At 40.6% G+C, this 21705-nt stretch overlaps 1 protein-coding gene across 2 annotated transcripts in view; it reads right to left on the bottom strand.

The window, feature by feature from the left end:
• The window catches only part of vipr1b (vasoactive intestinal peptide receptor 1b), a 42437-nt gene that overhangs the window by 12678 nt on the left and 8054 nt on the right, over window positions 1-21705 (bottom strand). The window contains exons 3-7 of one of the 2 annotated variants that reach the window (XM_008307949.3): window positions 16504-16615; window positions 16184-16408; window positions 9444-9534; window positions 5422-5532; window positions 728-828 (exon numbers count right to left, since the gene is read on the bottom strand). In XM_008307949.3, the coding sequence (XP_008306171.1) occupies window positions 728-828; window positions 5422-5532; window positions 9444-9534; window positions 16184-16237 (357 nt within the window). In that variant the 5' untranslated portion in view covers window positions 16238-16408; window positions 16504-16615. Of the gene's footprint in view, window positions 1-727; window positions 829-5421; window positions 5533-9443; window positions 9535-16183; window positions 16616-21705 lie in introns of both variants that reach the window. The other variant, XM_025054579.1, reaches the window with a different exon arrangement.

The raw sequence follows: 21705 nt of genomic DNA, 5'->3' as shown, positions 1-21705 counted from the left end.
ATATCCAGTAAAAGATGGACCTCACAGCCTTTTATGGTGCTTCAGCAGGCGGAGGGTAATCATGAAGCTGCCTCCGTGACTCACACAGCTATATGTGATTTATTTAAATGTATTAAATGTCTTTATTCTCCTCCTGCCCTTGAAGCTTACGTGAACCGTGTCTAATGAATCACATTGTCTGATAAGACAGGTATGTTTTAACAAATGAGCCGGCCTCAAGTGTGTCACGACTCAAAGACGTCCCTGCTGCAGCAGATAAAGGCTTTGTGGTGATTTAATTTCTGGAATTACTTTTTTTTTTTTTATCTTGATTTATCATCAAGTTCCTGTACAGAATAAATCAAACATTTGTTACAAATTTAAGTCTATTTTTGAAAAAATCAAATCTAGGAATCCAGTCACATTGCTGCTGAAAAATTAAATAACACAATTTTTTTTAAAAAATTCAGGATCCAGAAGAGGGCTTCAAGTCATGGTGATAAAAAGAACAGTCCATGACACTTATGAAAGTTTAAACTTCAGGTGTGTGCAGACTATTCAGAGACTGCGTCAGACTGGTTTGAAGTGGAGAATGGATATAATTCATGTCTGGATCTTCACTGTACAAGTCAAGTCCTGGACTCCAGTGTAACATTAATTTATAAAACACAGTAACTAAAAATATTAGGTATTTCATTTGGACCATAAAGCCTCCGTGCTGCTCCGTCTTAATGACTGCTTCACTCACATCATCACTGGTGCTGTTGACATTGTATCCACAGTTTACAGCGATATCAATGGGCTTCATCTCAGTCCAGCCATTCTCTGTGCAGGTTTTGGAGAGATTACCTGGAGATGAAGATATGGACAGATCACACACACACACACACACACACACACACACAGTAGGTCAATCTTTCCTTCTCTCCGTTTCCCAAATGGGGATTAAAATGAATAAAGTGTTCTGTGTTTTTTGAGGCTCTGTCTCTGGCACCGTTCACAGATGAGGTAAACAAACGCAGCAGCTCACTTGTTCTGCTCGAACCGCTCAGTGCACGCTCACACACTAATGTGCTGACGGTGACGGCTGCAGTATCTGAGCTGCTGGATGACTCAGATGTTGACATTATAATCCTGATGTTGACATTATAATACTGATGCTGTCACTTTTAACACCACTCCTGGTGACATGGACCCAATAAAGAATAGTGTGTATTTATGTAAGTACATTTGAACTTTTGAATGTGTTTGTAGTTCAAATTTCCCTGGTGTTGAGTCAACAACTGGTTTAAACCACGATAGACAGACAGACAGACAGACAGACGGACAGATAGACAGACAGACAGATGGACAGACAGACAGATGGACAGACAGACAGATGGACAGACAGACAGACGGACAGACAGACAGACGGACAGATAGACAGACAGACAGATGGACAGACAGACAGATGGACAGACAGACAGATGGACAGACAGACAGACGGACAGATAGATAGATATTTGAGTCAAAATTTACAAGAGTCCACTTCTTATTGAGATGTCAAGGATGACAGTGATGAAGAGGGTAAGAAAGACATCCATATTGTGGACTTTGAACGTCAGTCAGATAATGTCAGGACACCTTGATCTTTCCTCAGCAGAAGAGCGCAGCTCTCAGGTCGGGACAGTTTTTGATGACCCTGGATGCCGTCATTTTCCGAGCCTGCTGTGGCGGTGAGTAACTTAAGTATAGTTTTTTTTTGGTCCTGCTGACTTGCCCTGCAGGCATGTCTGTCAATGCTCTAGTAAAGCAGATGCCAGGTCCCTTTTATCATCTTTTATTTTCAATCATTTACACCCCGCGACACCGTATTCTCATGTCAGTGATGGAGTTTTCCCCGATCACGTCGTGTGAATGGAATGTTATAACGGGAGGCAGCAGCGTCCACTCTGTGAACAATTCCAGTTTCCTGGATGTCATCATACAGCTGTGTTTTAACAGAAACCACTGAAGAGAAAAGGTGGAGGAAGATATAGAAGGATGTTGAATGATACAAGAAAAACGAAAAGATGTCCACGTGCCTCCAAACATAAAAAAAAATCTCATAAGAAGACTTTAATAAGGACAAATCCTACAGAAGATTCAGGGGAGAAGAGAAAAAAAAGATTTCAGAAGTTCAACTTCAACTTTTTTTTTCTTTTTTTTGTGGATGGTTTGTCGTTCTATTAGAAAAACTGAATAATTTAAGCTTAACCTCCTTTTGGTTAACCTGAGGCTGGATGTTATTTTTCTGGGTCTTATAGCTACAAAATCCCAAAGGCTTATTTAACAAGAACACATTAAAAAGAACAAATTAAACCCCAAAGTTAAAAAGTACCATGATATGTACTGCACGAGTACTTCTACTTCAATGTACTGCCTTCAGCTGAAAGCAGAGCCTGTGCCATCGGAGCCTGTGGACGTTTTAAGTGTATCCTTCATCTTTTGAAGAGCAACATTTTCCACATGTGTCAAATTTGTTGTTTGACTCTCTAAGATGCAAATGTCTGTACAAGTGCACCATCATGACCAGAAGGAAGAGGAATTCACACGTATTCCTGATTTTCCCTGCTGGTTGAGAGGCGGTGGATTGGCCTTCAGTCACACTCACTGATGGAAAACATTCGACTGAGGAGTTCCACTGGAACTTTGTGTCACATTATGCAAAGGCGTGTTCCCTTTGTTCTTCTCCAGATGTATTTCAGAATCACACTTATTGTAAAACTTGTAAAATGACAATCACCATAGCAACGAGAAGCTGTGGTTTCAAGTTGCACATGTTGCTCTATCACAGTGTTTCCCAACCTTCTTTGCACACACAGAGGTTCAGAGCCAGCTGCAGACAGGAACACAGCCACTCTGGTCTAACAATGGATATTTTTGGGTTATCTGTGTGATCTGCTGCCAACTTACAGTGCAACTAAAACACAGGCTGGAAGAAGTGGTCGGTGATCTCGCCTTACAGCAACACAGTCTCAGGTTCACTGGTTCAATCCCAGCTCTTTCTATTTTCCTCTGGTTTCCTCTCTCTGTCCAAACTATTACAGCATTAACTCAATTATTCTCTCTAAGTTGACCATGTGTCTGTACCAGGTACAGGTTTGTATGTAGCTGGTTTGTATGGACTGGAGAACTATCCAGATTCTCCCCTTTCCTCGACACGATGACTGCTGTCTTTGGCTCCGGTTTTCCCCCACAATTCCCAGAAAAGGATAAAGCAGCAGAAGATAAATGGATGAGTAAAACACGGGAAAGAATGCAGCATTTTGGAGATTACCAAACGCACTGCTCCATGAAGAACACCGACACACTATCTGGAAATGATTATATTTATATATATCACACATTATCGCTCGCCTAAAATATCCACGTTGTCAAGGAAAATCGGCTGAAATCCAAAATATGAGCCAAGTTTAATACATCTCACTTTTAACGTGCCCAGAGGAATACATTTTACAGCGGTGTATTACTCATGGCAGTAAAAGTCCAATCTTCTCATGTCACTGTACATAAGTAGCGTCTTTGTCAGGATCCATCAGTGATCACTGTCTGCACCAGGTAAAAAATAAAAAATAAAAAAAAGTGTGGAGGTGTTGAAAAGAAAAAAATGGATCTCCATCAGCAGTGGGTTTAAAATGACTGAGCGGAGGAGACAGAGTCTGCAGTCAGGAAACCAGAACTGGTGTTCACGCTGATCTGAGCCACCGTGTTCCTGACAACAGTGCACTCTGTGTGCAATACATCTGATGTGCATTACTGTATATATAAAAAGGAAAAACAAGCTAATCTAAAGTTAGGACAAAAGGTTTGGACAAAAAGACAGAACTAATCAAAACATTACTAAAGGCAAACGTTTACAAAATACAGAGATTCACCATTAACAAAATCTTTAAAGTATTGACATGACAGCCTGGAGGCTTCGTACTCTCACACACTCACAGTGATTGGACTAAAGCCATAAACAGAACACCTCGTGTTCCTGGTCCAGATCTCATGTTAATAAATCATCTCTCTTCCTGCCTCCTCTCTTCTGTGTCTGGGCTTTTTCCATAACAGGGGTTAGAGCGTGACCTGGATTCCTGCTTGTTTTCTCTCAGTCCGTCTCTTTCTGCATGTTCGCTACATCCAGCTGCTGTAAACACGACATTACATTTACATCAACCCTGGTGACCAACTCTTATCCTGTGTTCCAGGCACCTGGAAAACCTCCCACTCTCTCCTCTGCTGTATGTTAATGCTCCACACCATTATGGACAAATAGTTCCTGATTATTGTTCAGTGCTGAAAAGCACAAAGAAAAATGTTCCTACCATGTGCAGTGAGCTGAGACCATCACTGAGAAAGTTTTCAAACGTTTAATGAATCAGTCAGGCAAACAATGAGGCTGCAGTGAGGATCTCCACGGGAGCCTGGGAATCAAACTCTCCTCTTCTCTGCGTTGTTTGCCTCAGGATGTCAGCAGGGTTTTATCATGTCCTCAGGAGGTGACACTGAAGCCACCGTGATGCCTTCAAATGCCCATTTGCATGCACATGGCACGTCTCTCATTGTGCCAAAGGCACAAATGTATGCAAATCAATCTGATGGATCCACAAATCTCTGCACAGCGGTCTGTCTGTCTGTCCCACTGATTTATCACATTTTGAACTCTTCACGGCCATTTGCACCAAATCCCCATGTGCGTTGTGTCACCAGGTGTCAGGCTTTGTTCAGGACTGAAAAGAATTTTTTTTTTTAGCCACAAATTGAGATGTTCCTCTTTGTGACACAACCGTCATCTCAGAGCAGCAACTGATGGTTGTCATCCCACAGGCATCTGTTGATCACAGGTTTACCTGACACCGTATCGATCCACCACCTCTGTGATGGACCATCCTACAACTGGAAAAATGGCGGAAAATTGTTTTGTGTCGTTTTTGTTTTGTTTTGTTTCTGGCGTAACAAGGCCTTAAATTCTTGTGACAGAAAGACAGAGCTGATCAAAGGGAAGCTTCACCAGTCGATGGACAAATTCCTGCCTAAACCAAATACAGACGAGTGGCTGCAGGACTGACCAGCACACATCACACCGTCAACACTCGCTATCACACCAGGGACTCAAAGATAGTACAGAAATGTTAGCTAGTTGAACACTTCAGCAGGTGCTAACAAAACGAACCAGAATGATATAAAAAGGAATGGATGGATGTGGTCATGGTGTTACAGAGACGAGGAAAGAACAAGAAATTATTGTCATACTCTGGTGCATTCATTATTTTCTGTCACTGATTTCTAAGATGAAAGAATAACACTTGTCCCTGCTGTGTGTATGTGAAGTTGGTGTGTTTTCAGTTTTTTATTTTCATCTATGGAGAATAAAAACCTTACATCAAGATGTTCTGGATTTTTAGTTCGGTGAATAATAGGAAGAATGTTTCTCACCTTTGTGTTGGTCATTGAAGTAACTGAAGTAAGTGGGGCAGGTTATGGTAACCACCTCTCCAACTCTGGCTGAAGGCCAACAGGCGACGATATCCCATGTTCCCTGGCAACCTGCCCAGAGATGACAACGCTATTAAGGTCACATCAGCCATTCTGTCCCAATTACACACACACACACACACACACACACAGGCGCTCACACACACACATTGAATCACAAAATTAAGTCATCATCTTAAGATTACAGCCACGACCCAATCAACTGAGTGACACACTGGTGGAAGATCAATATCTGAATTTCCTTTTTTTTTTTTAAGCTCAGCTTTAATTAGGATTTTTTTACGACCAACTGCAGCAAACATTTGAGCCATCAGATTAAAATGAGCTAATTTTCTATTAAAATGTAAACACATACGAAAGATAAACATCAAAGTCCCTAAAACGTGAACCCTGACACCTGGCTGCAAAGATATGGAATTACCAATCAATAAATAATCAGTTAGTTTTTCTCTGTGTTTGAACCTTGACCCAACATTCACAAAGATAAGAAGGAAACTCCTCCGCAGCGTGTTTCCCCCAGAGTTTCTGCACTTGGCTCCACTGACAGCTGTGTTCCCAGACAAAACAAACAAAAGGGGGTCCGTGGGCCTAAAAGGGTCCAAAGAACTACTGTAGGACGGTCCAAAAAAATTCAATTGATTATACAATTGAATTATGTTTATATTCTGCACATGAAAAATGATATATAAATAAACTGCCATAACGGTGATAAGAGCAATAATTTATTCTTAGCATTTTTAATGTCTGTAAAATAACCTCAAAACGAACATATAAAGGTAGACTGCAGTACTCCAACATGCCACTCCAGCAGTAAGAGATATTCATATTTGCGTCTGCTCCGTCTCAGATGAACCAAACAGCTGCTTGATAATCTCTACGTTGGACGTGTTGTATAACCACGTGCCTCTCTGGGCTCTCACACGTACAGGCAGGACTAATCCATTCATCATGGACGCGACCTCTGAGAGCAGCTTTCACTACTTCCTGCAGAGGAAGCAGATATGAACGTAGAGAAATGAGCCTCGGCGATAAGATAAGCAGCAAAGCTGTTGACACGCAAGCACTTCATGGACATATATTCACTCGTGGGGACAAAGGACGACATCTGCGTCCCAAAGCTGTTCCTGTTTGGCCACGACTGTGCATCCGAATCAGAATCGGAACAGCCTTTGAAGTCATTGTCTGTGGCTGGGACATTATTTACGTTGGCGCACGGGTCTATACACAAAATTAGGCCTTGCGCAAAGACTACGTCACAGTATTTGATCAAATTTATATTTGTGTGTCCATGCCAGATGATGCTGGACACTAATTGTTCATGCTATGTAGTTGGTATTTTTATATAATATTTCCTTGGTAAAGTGTAGGATTTCACTTAAATAATTCAATACATTACACTGTCCACAGTTGTATAATGAAATTCTATTCAAATTGCCTTTTTTTAAAAAGAAGTTTGACATTGTTAACTTATACTTTCTGCTAATTTGCTAAATGCAGTGCTATTATAGGGTCAGTTGACATTGTTAACTTATACTTCTGCTAAATGCAGTGCTATTATAGGGTCACTGCTTCTGTATGTAGCTGTCCTGTTAACTGTGATGGAGTGGCGACTGTACCCCGTCCTCACTCGTTGATAACCTTTGTTCCTCTGTAGCCCTGATGAGCAACAAAATGCTTCAAATTACAGTTGTTTTGCTTCACCTACTGACAGCTGAGCTCCCGAGGTTAACGTTGGGGTCAGGTGTCATGCCCAGAGACAGACAGTGGAGGTCAGAGATCCTCCATTTGACTTCCTCAAAAACCAAACTATATACAGTAGTATATTCTGCTTTTAACAAGTTTAGAAAATTTATGATTTAGAATTTCCATTTGTACTGGGTCAGGTTTGCAACATTTCTTCATTGAGGTGTAATGTCGTCGTTATCTCTATTTCTTGCCCAACAACAACTTTGACAAATGAACTTTTTCCAGTGTAGGATGGTCGATGCTACTGCGCCTTTAAAAGTTCTGCCCAGTGTGGTTGTTTGTTGACCATCTGTACTCAGTGCCTTACTCACAACAAACTGCCCCCTGGGAATTAGAAAGACATAAAGAGCCTGACACAGTTATTAAAGAGACAGATGAATAAGCACAGTCTCATCAAGAGTGTGTGGAGGAGTGAGGGCTTTCTTCAGCGAGTCATCCTCCTGCAGCCTTAATAAACATTTAGCTGCTGTGTTAGATTAACCCAGGAGCATTTAAGCAGAAGCTTATTTTGTCTGAATTAGACTAAACATGCAATTCCTGTATTTGTCACCCAAAGTACTAAATACTTTAAGCTCCTTCCTCTGACTCTGTAAATATCATTACATTTATTACGTTTGAAATTTGGACTCTGCTCTCATTTGAGTAAACACAATTTACATAAACCCTCGGCAGAACTAGACATTTTAAACCTGCCATTATAACGTAACAACTGACTGCACCGCGTAATTCTGATGTAAAAACTGACATGATTTGCATTTATATTGATCTCATGTAAGCCTTGTTTACTCTCTGACTGTGGAAACTGTGTTCATTAGATGCAGAAAATTTGCAATTCTGAAGAAATGCCTTGTTATTATCTTAGACCCTAACGCAACGGAGAATGGAGAGCACCTGTGATAGAAGGAGGATATAAACAGTGAAAACAATGCAAACGCTGCACTATATAATTCTACATTTCAGCTCCACTGTCCATACAAAAAAAACTTTAACAAAGTTCAATCTTAAATTTTATTCAGCGCTTAACTTTTTTAAGCTAATTGAGGACAAAGGAAAGTAAGGGCTGAAGGAACTTGTCCGTTCAGAAAGAACTATAAACAATAGTAAATAGTAGAGAGTGGGTTAGCGTTCTCGCCTAATATCAAGAAGGTCAGTGGTTTGATCCCTGGCTGTACCTGATACTTTTCTCTATAAAAACATATGTGCAGGATTATGTTAATTGTTCGCTCTTGATTAACCCCAGCTGTGAGAATGTGAGTGAGTTGATGTCATGGTATGCTGCCTTGTGATGGATTGGCGATGTGTTCAGCCGTTGCTCATGGACCGTTGGTATTCACCCCGCTCCCTGAAACGACCCTGAGAAGGATTATGCTGAGGAAGACGAATGAAGCAATGAAAAGAATTTGAACGAAAATCTCAATAAATCAGCAGCAAAACTGAAGCCTACATCAAAGCTAGTAAAGACGTATCTCCAGAAGGAAGAAGAGAATGTTACTGGCCTTCATAAATCCTTGACTTAACTCCTCCAAAACATTTGTGGAGTAAAAGGAATAATTCAAAGACCAGGGTTAAGGGTCGGGGGGGGGGGGGCTTCACATCAGGGCAGGCTTGGCCTGGGAAACCTTATGAGATTCGTTTGAAACTGTTTGGGAAGTGACCCTAAAGAACTGCAGCCTGGGCACCACTGTACTTTCAGACTACAGTCACTCACTGGATTCATTTTGACGCTCGGGTTCTCACAGGTGTAAAGAGAGAGATGATTTCTTTGCATTATTTAAAGGATAGGCTGAACCGTGGCCAACGTTTTATATTGATATCACTCCTGGGTGTGAGTCATGCAGTGTCTTCAGATGTGACTCATTTAGAATGCTACAGTAAATGGCTTTGGTCCTCCAGACAGCGTCTCCACCTCACGCAGCATTACTTAAGCTTTAAACATATCTGCAAGAGTTTAGGGCTGAGTGTGTGAAGGACTGAGGAGGCGACAGAAATCCTCTCCACTTCAGCTGAGGAGAGTTTCAAGTCAGGGTAATTTGTCTGTTGTTGATAAGGCAGTGGACCGTCTTTCTGCCTGACTATTATTACAGTTGTCCTTATGAACTCCCACAATGCACTGCCTGACCTCAGTCTTCATCTGCTCATATCGTTTTCCAGTTGATTTAAATGGCTTCATGCACATTGAACGACCACAGAGGAGGAAATGGTTTTGAAAGAATCACCTGAAGTGACGTTTCCAGCTGTGCTGTTCTCGCAGCGCTCCTTCTCCTGCTCGACCTCGTTCATCACGTCGCACATCTGCACTGAAGACCCCTGTGAAAGAGACACAGAAAAAAAAAGAGATTTAGCTGTTAAGAACATGGATGTCGTTCCGTGCTTTTGCAGCTTAAAGGTTTCCTGCCCAGAAGGTCAGCTGTGATCAAATGTTAACAAAAGTTGTTTCCGCTGTTTTCTGTTATCAGGGTGTAGGATAGCACACAAAAATATACGTGGCGCTGGCGTGCTAACAGATGCTATCACACAAATAGATTAGGAAATGTAGAGGTGGCCAGCAGTAATCTGCTGTGACTGTTCATCACATGTCAACACAGGTTGACGAATGTGTGCCGACGTCTGTGGGAGGTGAACTAGTGGGACAAGCAGCAAGAAGCTGGAGAAGGTCAGAGGAGATGAGGAGGAATAAAAAAGACGCAGATCAAGTCGGAAGCGTGACCAGGAACGATCTTCACCCTGAGTCTGGTACAATCAACGTGACAGTGTGTTTACCAGACTGGAGGCAGTAAAGGTCAGAGTGTGCAGGGTGATGAAGCACAAAGCACAGGGTGACTTTACAGTTGTACAAACTCCTGTTTTAATTGGCCGAGACGGATAAATGTGCATCGGCCTGACATTAGAATCAACTCCTCTGCATCTGTCGAACACAAAACACCTCCGGTTCTGAGCTGTTTAGTCATGCACTAAGTTAGATAAATAACAACTAAGGAGACGCATTAGAATAAACATGAAGACCAAACCACATGAATCAGGATCTAATTATAATTTCACGTTTCAGCCAGTACAAAAAAAACAACAAACAATAGTTCTGAATTGTTCTAGTTCACAGCGCAGTGACACATTAACAACAATCACATTAACAACAATCACATCAACAACAATCACATCAACAACAATCACATTAACAACAAGACTTCTACCATAGAAGATCAGTAATCAGATATTATTTATAACCTGTAATTATTTGGTGACTTTTTGTTCCACTTATTAATACTTTAATTAATTTCCTGTTGTGAATCAAGGAAAAAGAACAATGTCTCATTAAGTTTCACAAAGAAATCAGAAAAAGCAGAAAGTTTTTTTTTTTTTTTTTTTTTTTAGTCAATCTCTGGTAAATATCTGTCAGTACAGAAGGCGTGGTTTACTTTTGGGAGATTCTCTTGAATCCAGCTGCACTAGGCTGTGGCTCTGAAGATCGTCGGTACAGAAGACGTGGTTTACTGTTGGGAGATTCTCGCAGCTGCACTAGGCTGTGGCTCTGAAGAAGACGTTTTACATTTCAGTACATAAAAGGGAGAAGTTTTATCAGGAAGAAGAAAATTTCGGCAGTGTTCCATTTTCTAATGCATTCTGGAAAGAAATTTTAAAAAAAACACAAGAAATTCTGTTGTGAAGTGGATTCTTACAAATCGATGGCTAATAAATCCAGAACTCTTAAGTATAAAGGCCAGTTTCATAGTTCACAGAACACATGTTTAAGCCATTAATATGGGTCTGACTCACACTTGTCTGAGTCTTTTGAAAGGATTGTGGGCGTGGCTTCGGGTCTACGAAGAAAATTGAGATCAGAAAAAAAAAAAAAAAAGAAAAGGTCCGAGTGAAAATGAAATAACAAATTCCTCCAAATTTGGAACTGATGTTGTGCATCTCTAAGTAAGGACAAGTCCAGTGCATTTAGCACATTTCCAAATATTTGCGGAGCACACAAGCAACCAACAAACCTGTGAGTGCAGGCAGTTAGTGCTGGACAGCTAATAACAGAGAAGAGCTCAAGTTCTTCTTAGTAAAGAGACCAAAAAATATTTTTGTTTGTTGAGGTATTTGTTGTAGCGTCATGAATGATGTTACCCTTTTCATAAAAGTCATGTTTATTACTCTAACATTTGCAGCGGCTGCAGAGGACTGACCTTAAATCAAAGGTAAAAACATGTCAAAGGAGAGCTTGTCTTACACTGGCTTTAATTTGGAGCACAATCCTCGTGGAATATGCAACCTCCACAAGTTTATTGAAGTAACTTGAAACCCCATTGGAGGCGGTAGCTAAACATCTTATTAGGAAATAATAAATATTTAAATGTTTAAACGTTGGTTGGATGTTGATCAACAACATGTCCGTGGTGCAGAGGTGCATCCATCTGGCTGAGCAGCTGTGACTACATGTATTCATCTACAGCCACGTGAACAACTGTGGGTTTGTAAACAACGCGAGCAGCGAGCCTAACAGGGCCAGTGATAAGCATCACTTTACTGACCTGAAATACGAGAGGGGAAATATGCAGCAAAACACGCAAACAAGCTCCGGTCCCCTCTTCTCCAGACACAGATTTATCCTGCCACACATTCTCCGCGTCCATGAGGTTTTGATGTGTCTATAATCCACAGTAAACCTCACAGCAGGTTCTGTCTGACTGACTGATAATGACATAAATCTAGAAAGTCTGCAGCAGCAGCAGCAGCAGCGGCGGCAGCAGCGGCGGGGCTTTTACTCACCGCGTTAACGATGCAGAGTCCGGCTGTCATCTGTCAGCAGCTCTGACGGCAACTCCGGGGACTGAAAACAAACAAAAACAAACAAAGCAAAAATGTTAATTCTCTCTCTCTCCGCTTCTCTCCCTCTCTCTCCCACTCGTTCTATCTTCTTTTTTTTACGCAGCATCCGATTACAGCGTCTGCCGCTGAAACAATACAGTTATGTAGGTCGATTATCTTCTTCATCTCGTTTTGAACAAAAGACGAGAGAAAACAGAACAAAAAAACCCAACATGTTTCTTAGGATTAATTTGCCAACTTTATCTGAGCAAAGCTGCACAGACGGAGCTCCTGTTGGTCAGAACCTCAGAACCTCGGTGGCAGAGAAGTGACACATTCCAGATAAGATTTTAGACCAGAACGTTTGTCAGAATAACTTTAGAACTTTGATTTTCATCTACAGGTCTATGATATAATGCACAAACTGTAGCAGTTTCCCAGCTTCAAAATTGAACTTAACCATTTCCAACGCTGTATTTCCTACAAATTCTACAACAATATTTTCTCACAACGGGACTAAATATAAAATGAAAAAAATACAGGTGTGGCTACTGTATACTGATGCTAGGATCACCCTGATACTACAATCAAATACTTATACTTGCAGTGGTAGAAACGTGCACCGTTCCAGTGACCCAAATACTCTTGAATGGCTTTTGACTACAACCAGCTGTGCATCGGTCGCTACTGCTGCGTGTTTTTCCCAGGACACGGTGGTTGGAGACCCCATGACCTCAGGGAAAACTCCAATCTGCCTCCAAAAGATAACATTTCCTGCAAACTCTGCCGTGATATGTTGAGAAATAGCTTTGTTGTTTTCATTTGAAAAAAAAAAAACTTCTAAGAAGCCTTTTGACCGACCCTTGTATATCACACCGTTTAAATTTGAAATCTTAGTGTTTTATTGAGCTATAAACCCACATTTGGTTACTTGCATCACGACAATGAGCGGAGGTGAAGATGCTGACAGTAATTATTGTTGCAGCTTTGGACACAAATATTGATCACCAACTGTAATATCTACAGTTTAGGCAGTTGGGCCATTAATCCTCCTGCAGCTGCATGGAATCACAAAGTGGATCCTTGGAGATGATAATGACACCCTGGCAGTACCTCAGGGAGACACTACAGTACACGACAAATACTATACACACACTGTGGAAGCATATGTGACAAACCCACATGTGATTAAATCACACGCTGCAGACCTGATGCTGCTGGTGCTCACACATGGTCTGTGGTTGCTGCCTCGTCTTGGTTTGAGCTGTGGCTAATGTCCAAATTAAAAAATGAGCAGAGCTGACAGGAAAATGAAAGGAGGCGTGTGTGTGTGTGTGTGTATATGTGTGTGTGTTTGTGTATGTGGAGCTCCAAAACCACCTGATAATGTGTTTATCTCCGACCCACTCTTCAACATCTCTCTACATCATTCGTTTACATCACCAGCTCACGTCAAGTCAGAATGGCTCTGAGTACGACGTGTCTATTCTGAGTATTATGGTACATACTCCCAGGCATGTTAGCTAATTAATGCCCTTATAGACACTGATATGATCTTTGGTTGTAGGCAGGACAGATGAATGTCTGGCAAAAGCGCAAAAGAGAAACGATTGTTATATTTCCATTTTATTTGCACAACCCTGTCGTCTTTTGTCCGTCTCTGTCTTTGGCCTGACTGATTTTTGTGGATCAATGTAATTTTCCTAACTTTACTGTGTGTTGTTGAATAAATGATGTAGCGTTCCCACAAGCTGGAATGACTTTAGAAATCTACTAAAAGCTTGAACTCAATTACATTACCATTTAAAATGGGCACTTGTTATGCATTAAATTAATTGGTTAAAATTCATGTTCATTTGTAGGCCACAGTTGGCCCTCTGGTATTTGTACACGATTAAAAAAAAAAAAAAAAAAAACCACCTGAAGGAGAGACCTGATGTTAAACATGTTAGTGGACTGTGTTATCAATTATAAAATACAATTTTCTTTTTTATTCTTTTTAACTGGTTTTGGTTCCTCTTTGGTTTTTGTCATGTTTTGAAGGGGAGGTCATTATCTTCCATCTGAATTATGTTAAAACAATGATACATACATCAGGACAGAACGTGTGCTTCTCTATTTAAACAATGTACGTTTACCGCCTCTTCCCCACCAATAAATACATGGATGCAGCCGACGTCAGCGTGTGTCGTTGTAAAGCAGCTGCAGAGGAGTGTGTGAGTGTGTGCATGTGTGTAAAAGGGCAAGGTTGTAGCACAGCAGGAGCACAGTGACAAACTGTCAAATGCTTTCCACGGTGGAGTTTATAAGAGCCACTGAAATATGTCAACAAATGATGCATCTGCTTGATCTGTGAAAGCCCCGGGGTGGGCCAGACAACTGAGAGATGTCAGGGGTGTAGGGGGAGGAAGAGAGAGAGAGAGAAAAAAACCTCACAGCCACATAGACGTTCACACTCCATTCTGATTGGAAAAAAAACCCATCAGGGACAGTTAGAAGAAAGGAAGCCGCATGTAAAGACCAGACATGTTTATCAGCTGAAACCTCTGATGTTTTTCTTTTCTGATTTCCTGTCACATATGTGACATTTTATGATCAGATAATTCATCTCACGGTGACAGGAGCACGTACATCTTCAGTGACCAACACGTTCTTCTAAAGATTATGATTCTGTTAAAATGGAAACAAAGACCAAAGGCATTTGGTTGACTGACAAACCGCAAAACATTTAGAAAAAAAAAAAGTATTTTCATCTCACTATCATGTTAGTCAATTTCATCAGCCTATGATTTTCTTCAAAGACTTAGTCAACAGCCAGGAGGTATAAACTCAGCAAATGTGTGTCCTAGAGCAGAACAGACAGAAGACACTGTGGAGTCAGGAGTGGGAAAAACACTGGTGGAACTGTGACATGACGTAACCACAACCTCAGCACAAAAAGTAAAAAGTTACGTTAGTTTGAACTAATATCTATATAAGAATTTTTTGTTAATATTTGATCAACTAAACATATTTCCTTAATTAAAAGTCAGCCCAAAAATTATACAATTAAAGAAAATAAAATTAAAAAGAATGTTATCAAAATAATTTACTTATCAAATAATGTTAAAATTGAAACTGTTTCATTGACTGATCTGACTAGGACTAATTTACAATAAAGTCAAACGGCCAAGACGACGACTAAATAAAAACCAGCGGTCAAAGTTAGCGCCAGTCAGTCCATGTCTGTGACCCATGTCTGTGACCCATGTCTGTGACTCATTTGCTTTAAAGGCTGCACTCAGAGTCACTGTAAACATGAACAAATGCAAGGTAATATGTGCAGTGTCCTGGGAGGACAACAAACCTCTCTACCACAGAGTGAAGGAGCAGCGACTCTGGACTGTGACATATCACCACAGCACAAGACTCACAGGGGATTCGTCCAATTATCTGAAGGCAGACGTTTCAGTGTGGAACCCTGGTTGGAGTCCTTTTAATTCTCCTTATAATCCAAGGGAGAGACGGCGTGGACACCACATACATTTCTCAGTATGTATGGAATGTATGTTTGTGCTATCGTATTTAACGTTCTACAGTCACAATATTTCTTTGTAGCAACGGCAGAGAAATTACACTTACGACTCAAACTACGTGCAACGTAATAATCATAAACAAAAGGAACAGATTTCCAGGTAAAGGCTGCAGTCTACAGCAGATCTACTTTATAAGGCAAAAAAAAAAAAAAAGACCGTTGACCTGCTCTTAGATTTATATGATAAAACCTCTAATAAATATAGGATTTGTCAAACTGAAAGTCTTGTAACCTGCCTGTGATTTACTTCCTACCAAACCACAGCCAGGTCTTGTTGGCTGCTACAGCAGAGACATTACCTTCATGCAAACGGACTCAGCTGCAGAGAAAGAGAGAAAAAAAAAAAACAGAAGAAAAAAAAAGTCTAACAATGATGACCTATAAGTTAGCTGAATTATATTCTTAATAAATCGTCACAAGAAAAGACACCCACGGTTTTAGCCACCGTCGTGACCCTGTGGATGCATTCCATGCAGTTCTCTGCCGTATGTGTGTGTGTGTGTGTGTGTGCTACAGCCACACATTATGTATATTTAAAGTGTTTCAAAAGCCAATGGTTGTCGTTTCAAAGAAGAGCAGACTTACTTTAGGCAGAACTCCATTAAACAGCAGCAGAAAGAGCAGGAGTGAAGCGTCCATCCTTGTGCTCTGACCTCAGCTCTCTTCTACCAGGCTCCTCCGTCTCACACTGCTGCACAGCAGAAGTGTGTGATGCCAGGCTGTTGGGGTCGGTGCGTATGAGTTTGTGAGGTTCAGCACTGCTGTCGCTCCACATCAGACTGCTCTTTTCTCTGTGAGCGTCTCCAGCTGCTGCAGGAGGAGGAGGAGGAGGAGGAGGAGGAGGAGAGTTACGTGAGTCTGACTGGATCCGCCCCTTGTCCATTCACAAATCCCCTCAGTTCCACCTCACGCAGGGCTATGATGAATTGCTGTGGAAAGTGGTGGCTGCACTTTTACGACGTGGAGGACCGTCGGCACCGTCCGATAGAGAGTTTGGATTTCAAAATCAGGGCAGAGCTGCAGGTAAAGACAAAAGGAGAGTTTGAAGCTCCGGCCTCCTGCTCTGCATCGAGCACATGTAGAAGTTTAAAATACCAGATCAGTAATGAGTGATAAACATGACTGACATCTTTGATTTATAAAAGTATCTGACACAAATACTAGTAAAATCTGTACTTTTGAATAAAGGAATAATCCCTATTCTAGGCTAGGCTGAGCTCATTACTCCAAGTGGCCGCACACGGAAATATTGATTAACCTGAAATTTAAAATACATTTTATTTCAACCTAAAAAGACTAAAATAAAAAAAGAACTGTCACAGAACAAAAATATTTATTTAGGGCCTACACAATAGTCTGTCCTTTGGTCAAGTCTATAAAAGTCAGCTGTACAGTACAGCATGTATTAACTGAATCCTTCAACAGCTTCACTTCATCAATATGACTGCAGTTGTTCTTTCGCTCCACTGTAACTCACAGAGTTTAGGTACAGGAAAATAAAACAACAGAACCAAACAGTTACAGGCAGTGAAGGTTTTGTTTATCACCTTTTTCACCCTGATCAAAAACCCCAGGTTATCTTGAGGTCGGCAGAGGTTTGATCTACTGCCTCAAATGCAGAGAGAGAAATCATGATTAGAACCATTTGACAGCCGAGTCAATCAGTCATGGGACCCACCGCCGCCGCCACCGCTGCTCCACAGCCACCCACAGGAGATCACATTCAACACACACAGAGTGAATGTGTGTGTGTGTGTGTGTGAGTAGTTGAATTGGAGTCTCTATTTTTTTCTGACAAAGACCTACTCAGATTAGATGTCTTACATACGTAAGACACCTAGAGGACCAAGGTCAGACTACACCTCCTGTGCAGGATATTTGCATGATGTCAGATGTGAGGATTTAGGACCTGCCAGTCCAAAAAAAAAAAAAAAAATCAATTTTATAAATTACGTGCAAACTGACAAAGGGATTGACAATCAAGGTCATTTTGGGCCTAAAGACAGGAAGTCAAGTCAGTTTTATTTATATTGCCTTGATTAGCAAAACAGCTTTGACCGCAGCAGAGTTTACAATCTGAGCTGTGAAAAAACAAACCTCCTAAAAGAACAACTAAACAGAAAAAAGATCAGGGGAAGGGAGAAAAACAGAGATCTTATCCAATGTGTAAAATATTTTGAGAAAGATTGAGATAGTGACAATGTTTGCTGCGAGACCAGGAGTTCCCCCAGTGGTCTAGGCCTAAAGCAGCAAAGCTGGAGAACAGCTCATGTTCACTGTCAAAGTTAGCCAAAAAGAAAAGGTTTTCAGTTAGATTTTGTTTTTATATTATTATTATACAATCATTTTCTTCCCTCTAAGCTCTCTTATTCCAGTGTCATATCATAAAGTTAAGACTCTGCTGTAGTCTGCCCTGATCATTAGTTTTTAACAAGTTTTAACTATTATTTCTCAAGCCAAAGGATACAACCAGCCACTGTGGGTTTCTTTATTTTCTTCTGTCCTCTAAACCATGAGGAAGTGATTGATGATGGGCTGCTGTGATGGTTGTCATAGTGACAGAGTCTCCCAGCTCTGCAGAGGACTCCTGAAGATCTGTATTTTCAATGGCAGCTTTAGGTGAGTCTGGCCACACACACACACACACACACACAAAACCTGGATGAGTTTCAAGTCCTTTTTTTTTGTACTGTGAGATCAATATTTGTTGAATGATTTCTTGCTAATGTGCTGTGCAAATAAGGAAGCCCTAAATATCTAATATATCTAATCGAGAAACAACAAATGTAATTAGATTTTTTTTATTTAATCAGGAAATTTAATCTCTATCAGAAGTGACTATGATATAAAATACCTGCCTTTCATTTAACTCTGACTCCATTTCTGCCACTTGAAATAGTAATTAAGGCTGATGAGCTACAGTGAAGCTTCATTATCCCTGACAGTGATTTAGTGCAGCTTTGTGTCATGTATATGGGGAAGAAATGCAGCCTTAAAGACATATTCTACTGGTCTTAGAACATATTTTATGGGATTCAATAATTATCCCTGAAAAACAAATCATCCCTTTAAATGAACAAAACAATGACATGAAGAATTAGCCTATGATTAGCTAAAAACTGTTGGAGATCAGTTCAGCTCTGTGGAGAAAGACTAAATTAGTCGTGGGAAAAGAGAGGGACATAAATGACATGCAGACGTTTAGAGACAGTGTCTTATCTGGCCTTGTGTTCTGACTCTAACTGAAACATGAACTCTGTCGTCTGTTTCACCACAACAACCTCCATTATCTCACACGCTCCTCTCTGCAGAGACGATATACTTTAACAAGCAGGTTGGGGTTGCAGCGTGTTGTGGTCGACTGTATGTGACATATATATGAAATGATAACAGACATCGCAATAAATGCTGATGGCCAACAGAGTGAACCTTTGATCTTTCTGGTGTCGTCGACCGTTGACTTTTTACACTTTAATGAGGCAGTCGAGGAAAACAGATCAATCATTTCTGATCAGGTTTGACCTTTACGTTTATGAGGTGAATGGATATGAAGATAAGACTATGCAAAACTGCCGTAAACTGTGGGACGGTGTCTCTCTTGGCCTAAGGAGGTCTTGACATGGATTTGTTTTTCGAAGGTCGGGGGTTCAAGTCCAGTTGTGCGCTAATGTGGACAGGAAAGACAATAACAGGATAACAGGCAGTAACTTTTCTATCCAGAAGTGGCTGTCAGGCAGAAAGTAAGAAGCTGTCGTCGAAAGTTTGGAAGATAATATGAATTTATAATCTAGTTAGTTTAATAATCCTAAATCTTTTTTATAACTGTTATAATTAATCCTGGCTCTTATCTGCTGTCACCAAACTTACATGTGATGGTTATCTGAGTCTTTCTAATCTAATGTGTAATAGGAGTATAAATAAATAGCGTGGCTCTTAGAGCTGATGGCCATTTAATTTGATTTTATGTGCTGAACAATATCAGAGTACCATTTACAACAGTTGAGCTGCGATAAGCGTCCTCGTAACCCAGCCGTTATTACAGTATAACACACCATGATTCTCCATCGCTGCAGCCGCCACCAAAGCACAAAACCACAGTTTTCTGTTTTTCTTTTTTGTCCTTCGTTCAGGGTGAACGTGAATGCTTTTGTGTCATGGACATGTTTCAACACAGCAGATATGAATGAAGGATGTTAGACAGCTGAGCCAGAAGGAAATTAAAGTGAGTTTTCACACCTGTGTTCCTAAGGTTTTATTTTTTTTTCTTAGCAGATATGTGTCTTTGTTACTGTCAAACGGGCAGCAGTGATGCACGCTGCAGAAAGACATGATGAGGGGAATCACCAAGAAATAAATGCAGTAAATTCAATAGCTGGAACAAAACAAGCAGGATGTCTGACACTGCAATTCATTACGTGGTAGAAAAGAAGAATTGGCTGTAAAAAATCACAGCAAGAGCCGGAACAGAATCAATAAAGTTTGGATTTTATGGGTTGTTGTTTTTTTTCTTGTCCTTTTTTAAGTTCGAAATTCTATAGAGGAAAAAAAAAGAATAGTAGAGGATGTGTGGGCTCCGGGATTTATATCTGGATGACAAATACCAAAATCAGTGAAGTACTCGGTGCCGAGTTTGGGAAATTGTTAAATCAATACGCTGCTATTTGTTGCTGTGGTCAGTGGTCACCGTGATGGGCTTTTTCCCACACACACGTGATTTAGAGAAGCACATCTGCAGAGGAGGCCATCATGATGATTATTATAATTTTGCTTTTGTGGACAGACAAACAACCCAGGTTTTGCTTGAAGCCAAAACAATCAGGCATAAAGTCAACAAGTCGATTTTTCCAGCTAGAAAAAAAAAACATTTTAAGTTTTTTAGAACTAACTGACCGAATTTAAGAGAGTTCCATTTCAGGAACCACATCATCTCCAAGACAGCTGTGACTCGGTCATTTATACAAGAGTATACTTTATCTTCTGTTTTCCTCTAAATTGGATTGGATGACTTGTGTTACCGACCATATGTTTACATGTCTGTATGTTTGTTTTGTTTTTCTCTATTGTGGTACATTCAGGTTTACATTTGCAAATCATCTGCTGCTCAGTCAGTCCATGAGCTACACGTGTGTTTCTCTGTATGTTCACTATAATCAGCCTGACTGGGAGGTCATATAAGCAGAACATGTTTCCCAGCTCAGGGTTTTCAGCTGCTGTTGGTTCTCTCTCCCCTCTCTGTGCTGTATCTAGACAGAACAGGTAGAACTGGTGATTGAGTCATGACTCTAAAAAAGGAGTGAAGGTTATAATGGCATTTCTGCTGAACAATCATAACACTGTGCCACTGGTCAAACTGCAGTTCAAACATTCTTGGAAGAATTAACAAATTAAATTGAAAACCAGTGTAGCACATCCTGCACACTTCACCCTCACAACTCACCACAGCTCTGTCCAGTTCCGATATACAATCTACTGTGCAGCAAGTAATTAGTGGGCCTTATTGGCTGGGGGAGAACTGGTGTATGTTGGAGATAGAGGACGTGTGTTTACACAGTTTGTACCAAACCTTGATGTTCAGCCTTCAGTGTGGTCTAAAAGCTTAGGAGAAACTTTTACTGAGAACAATTTTCCATTTCTCTAAACAAAGTTTCACTGAACTCTGCTGAAGGAGTATATATGTATATATGTATAAAATGTGTTTCAATATAATGCATTAGTTTTGTCTGTGGTGATGTCTTGTAAAAGCCACCTGCTCTTACAGAGACACTTACAGAGGCATGTTGTTGTTTTTCTTTTCTTCATGATTCTCTTCTGTATTTGGACTCAGCAACTTTTCTAAAAAGCCAGCGTCGATACATCATTTTGATCACTGTGTGCATAGTGCAAGCTTGAGGAGCAGCAATCTCATTCAGTCCGTTTTTTTTGTTTATATTTTTCCCAGATGTCTTTGTGCTGTAGATTTTTATATTAGATGAACAAATGATATGTTCAGTCTCTGTTTGTGCACTCAAGTGTATTCGTTTTCATTAAAAAGCCTCCACTCAAATATATTTGTCTGACTTCTGTGATCTGTTTGCAGATTCAATTTTTTTTTAAAGTCAAATAAATTC

The sequence above is a fragment of the Cynoglossus semilaevis genome, chromosome 3, assembly GCF_000523025.1.
Source record: "Cynoglossus semilaevis isolate Cse_v1.0 chromosome 3, Cse_v1.0, whole genome shotgun sequence".
NCBI classification, from domain to species: Eukaryota; Metazoa; Chordata; class Actinopteri; order Pleuronectiformes; family Cynoglossidae; genus Cynoglossus; species Cynoglossus semilaevis.
Note: the sequence above shows the minus strand (reverse complement) of the source record. Positions and strands in the feature narration are given on the sequence as shown.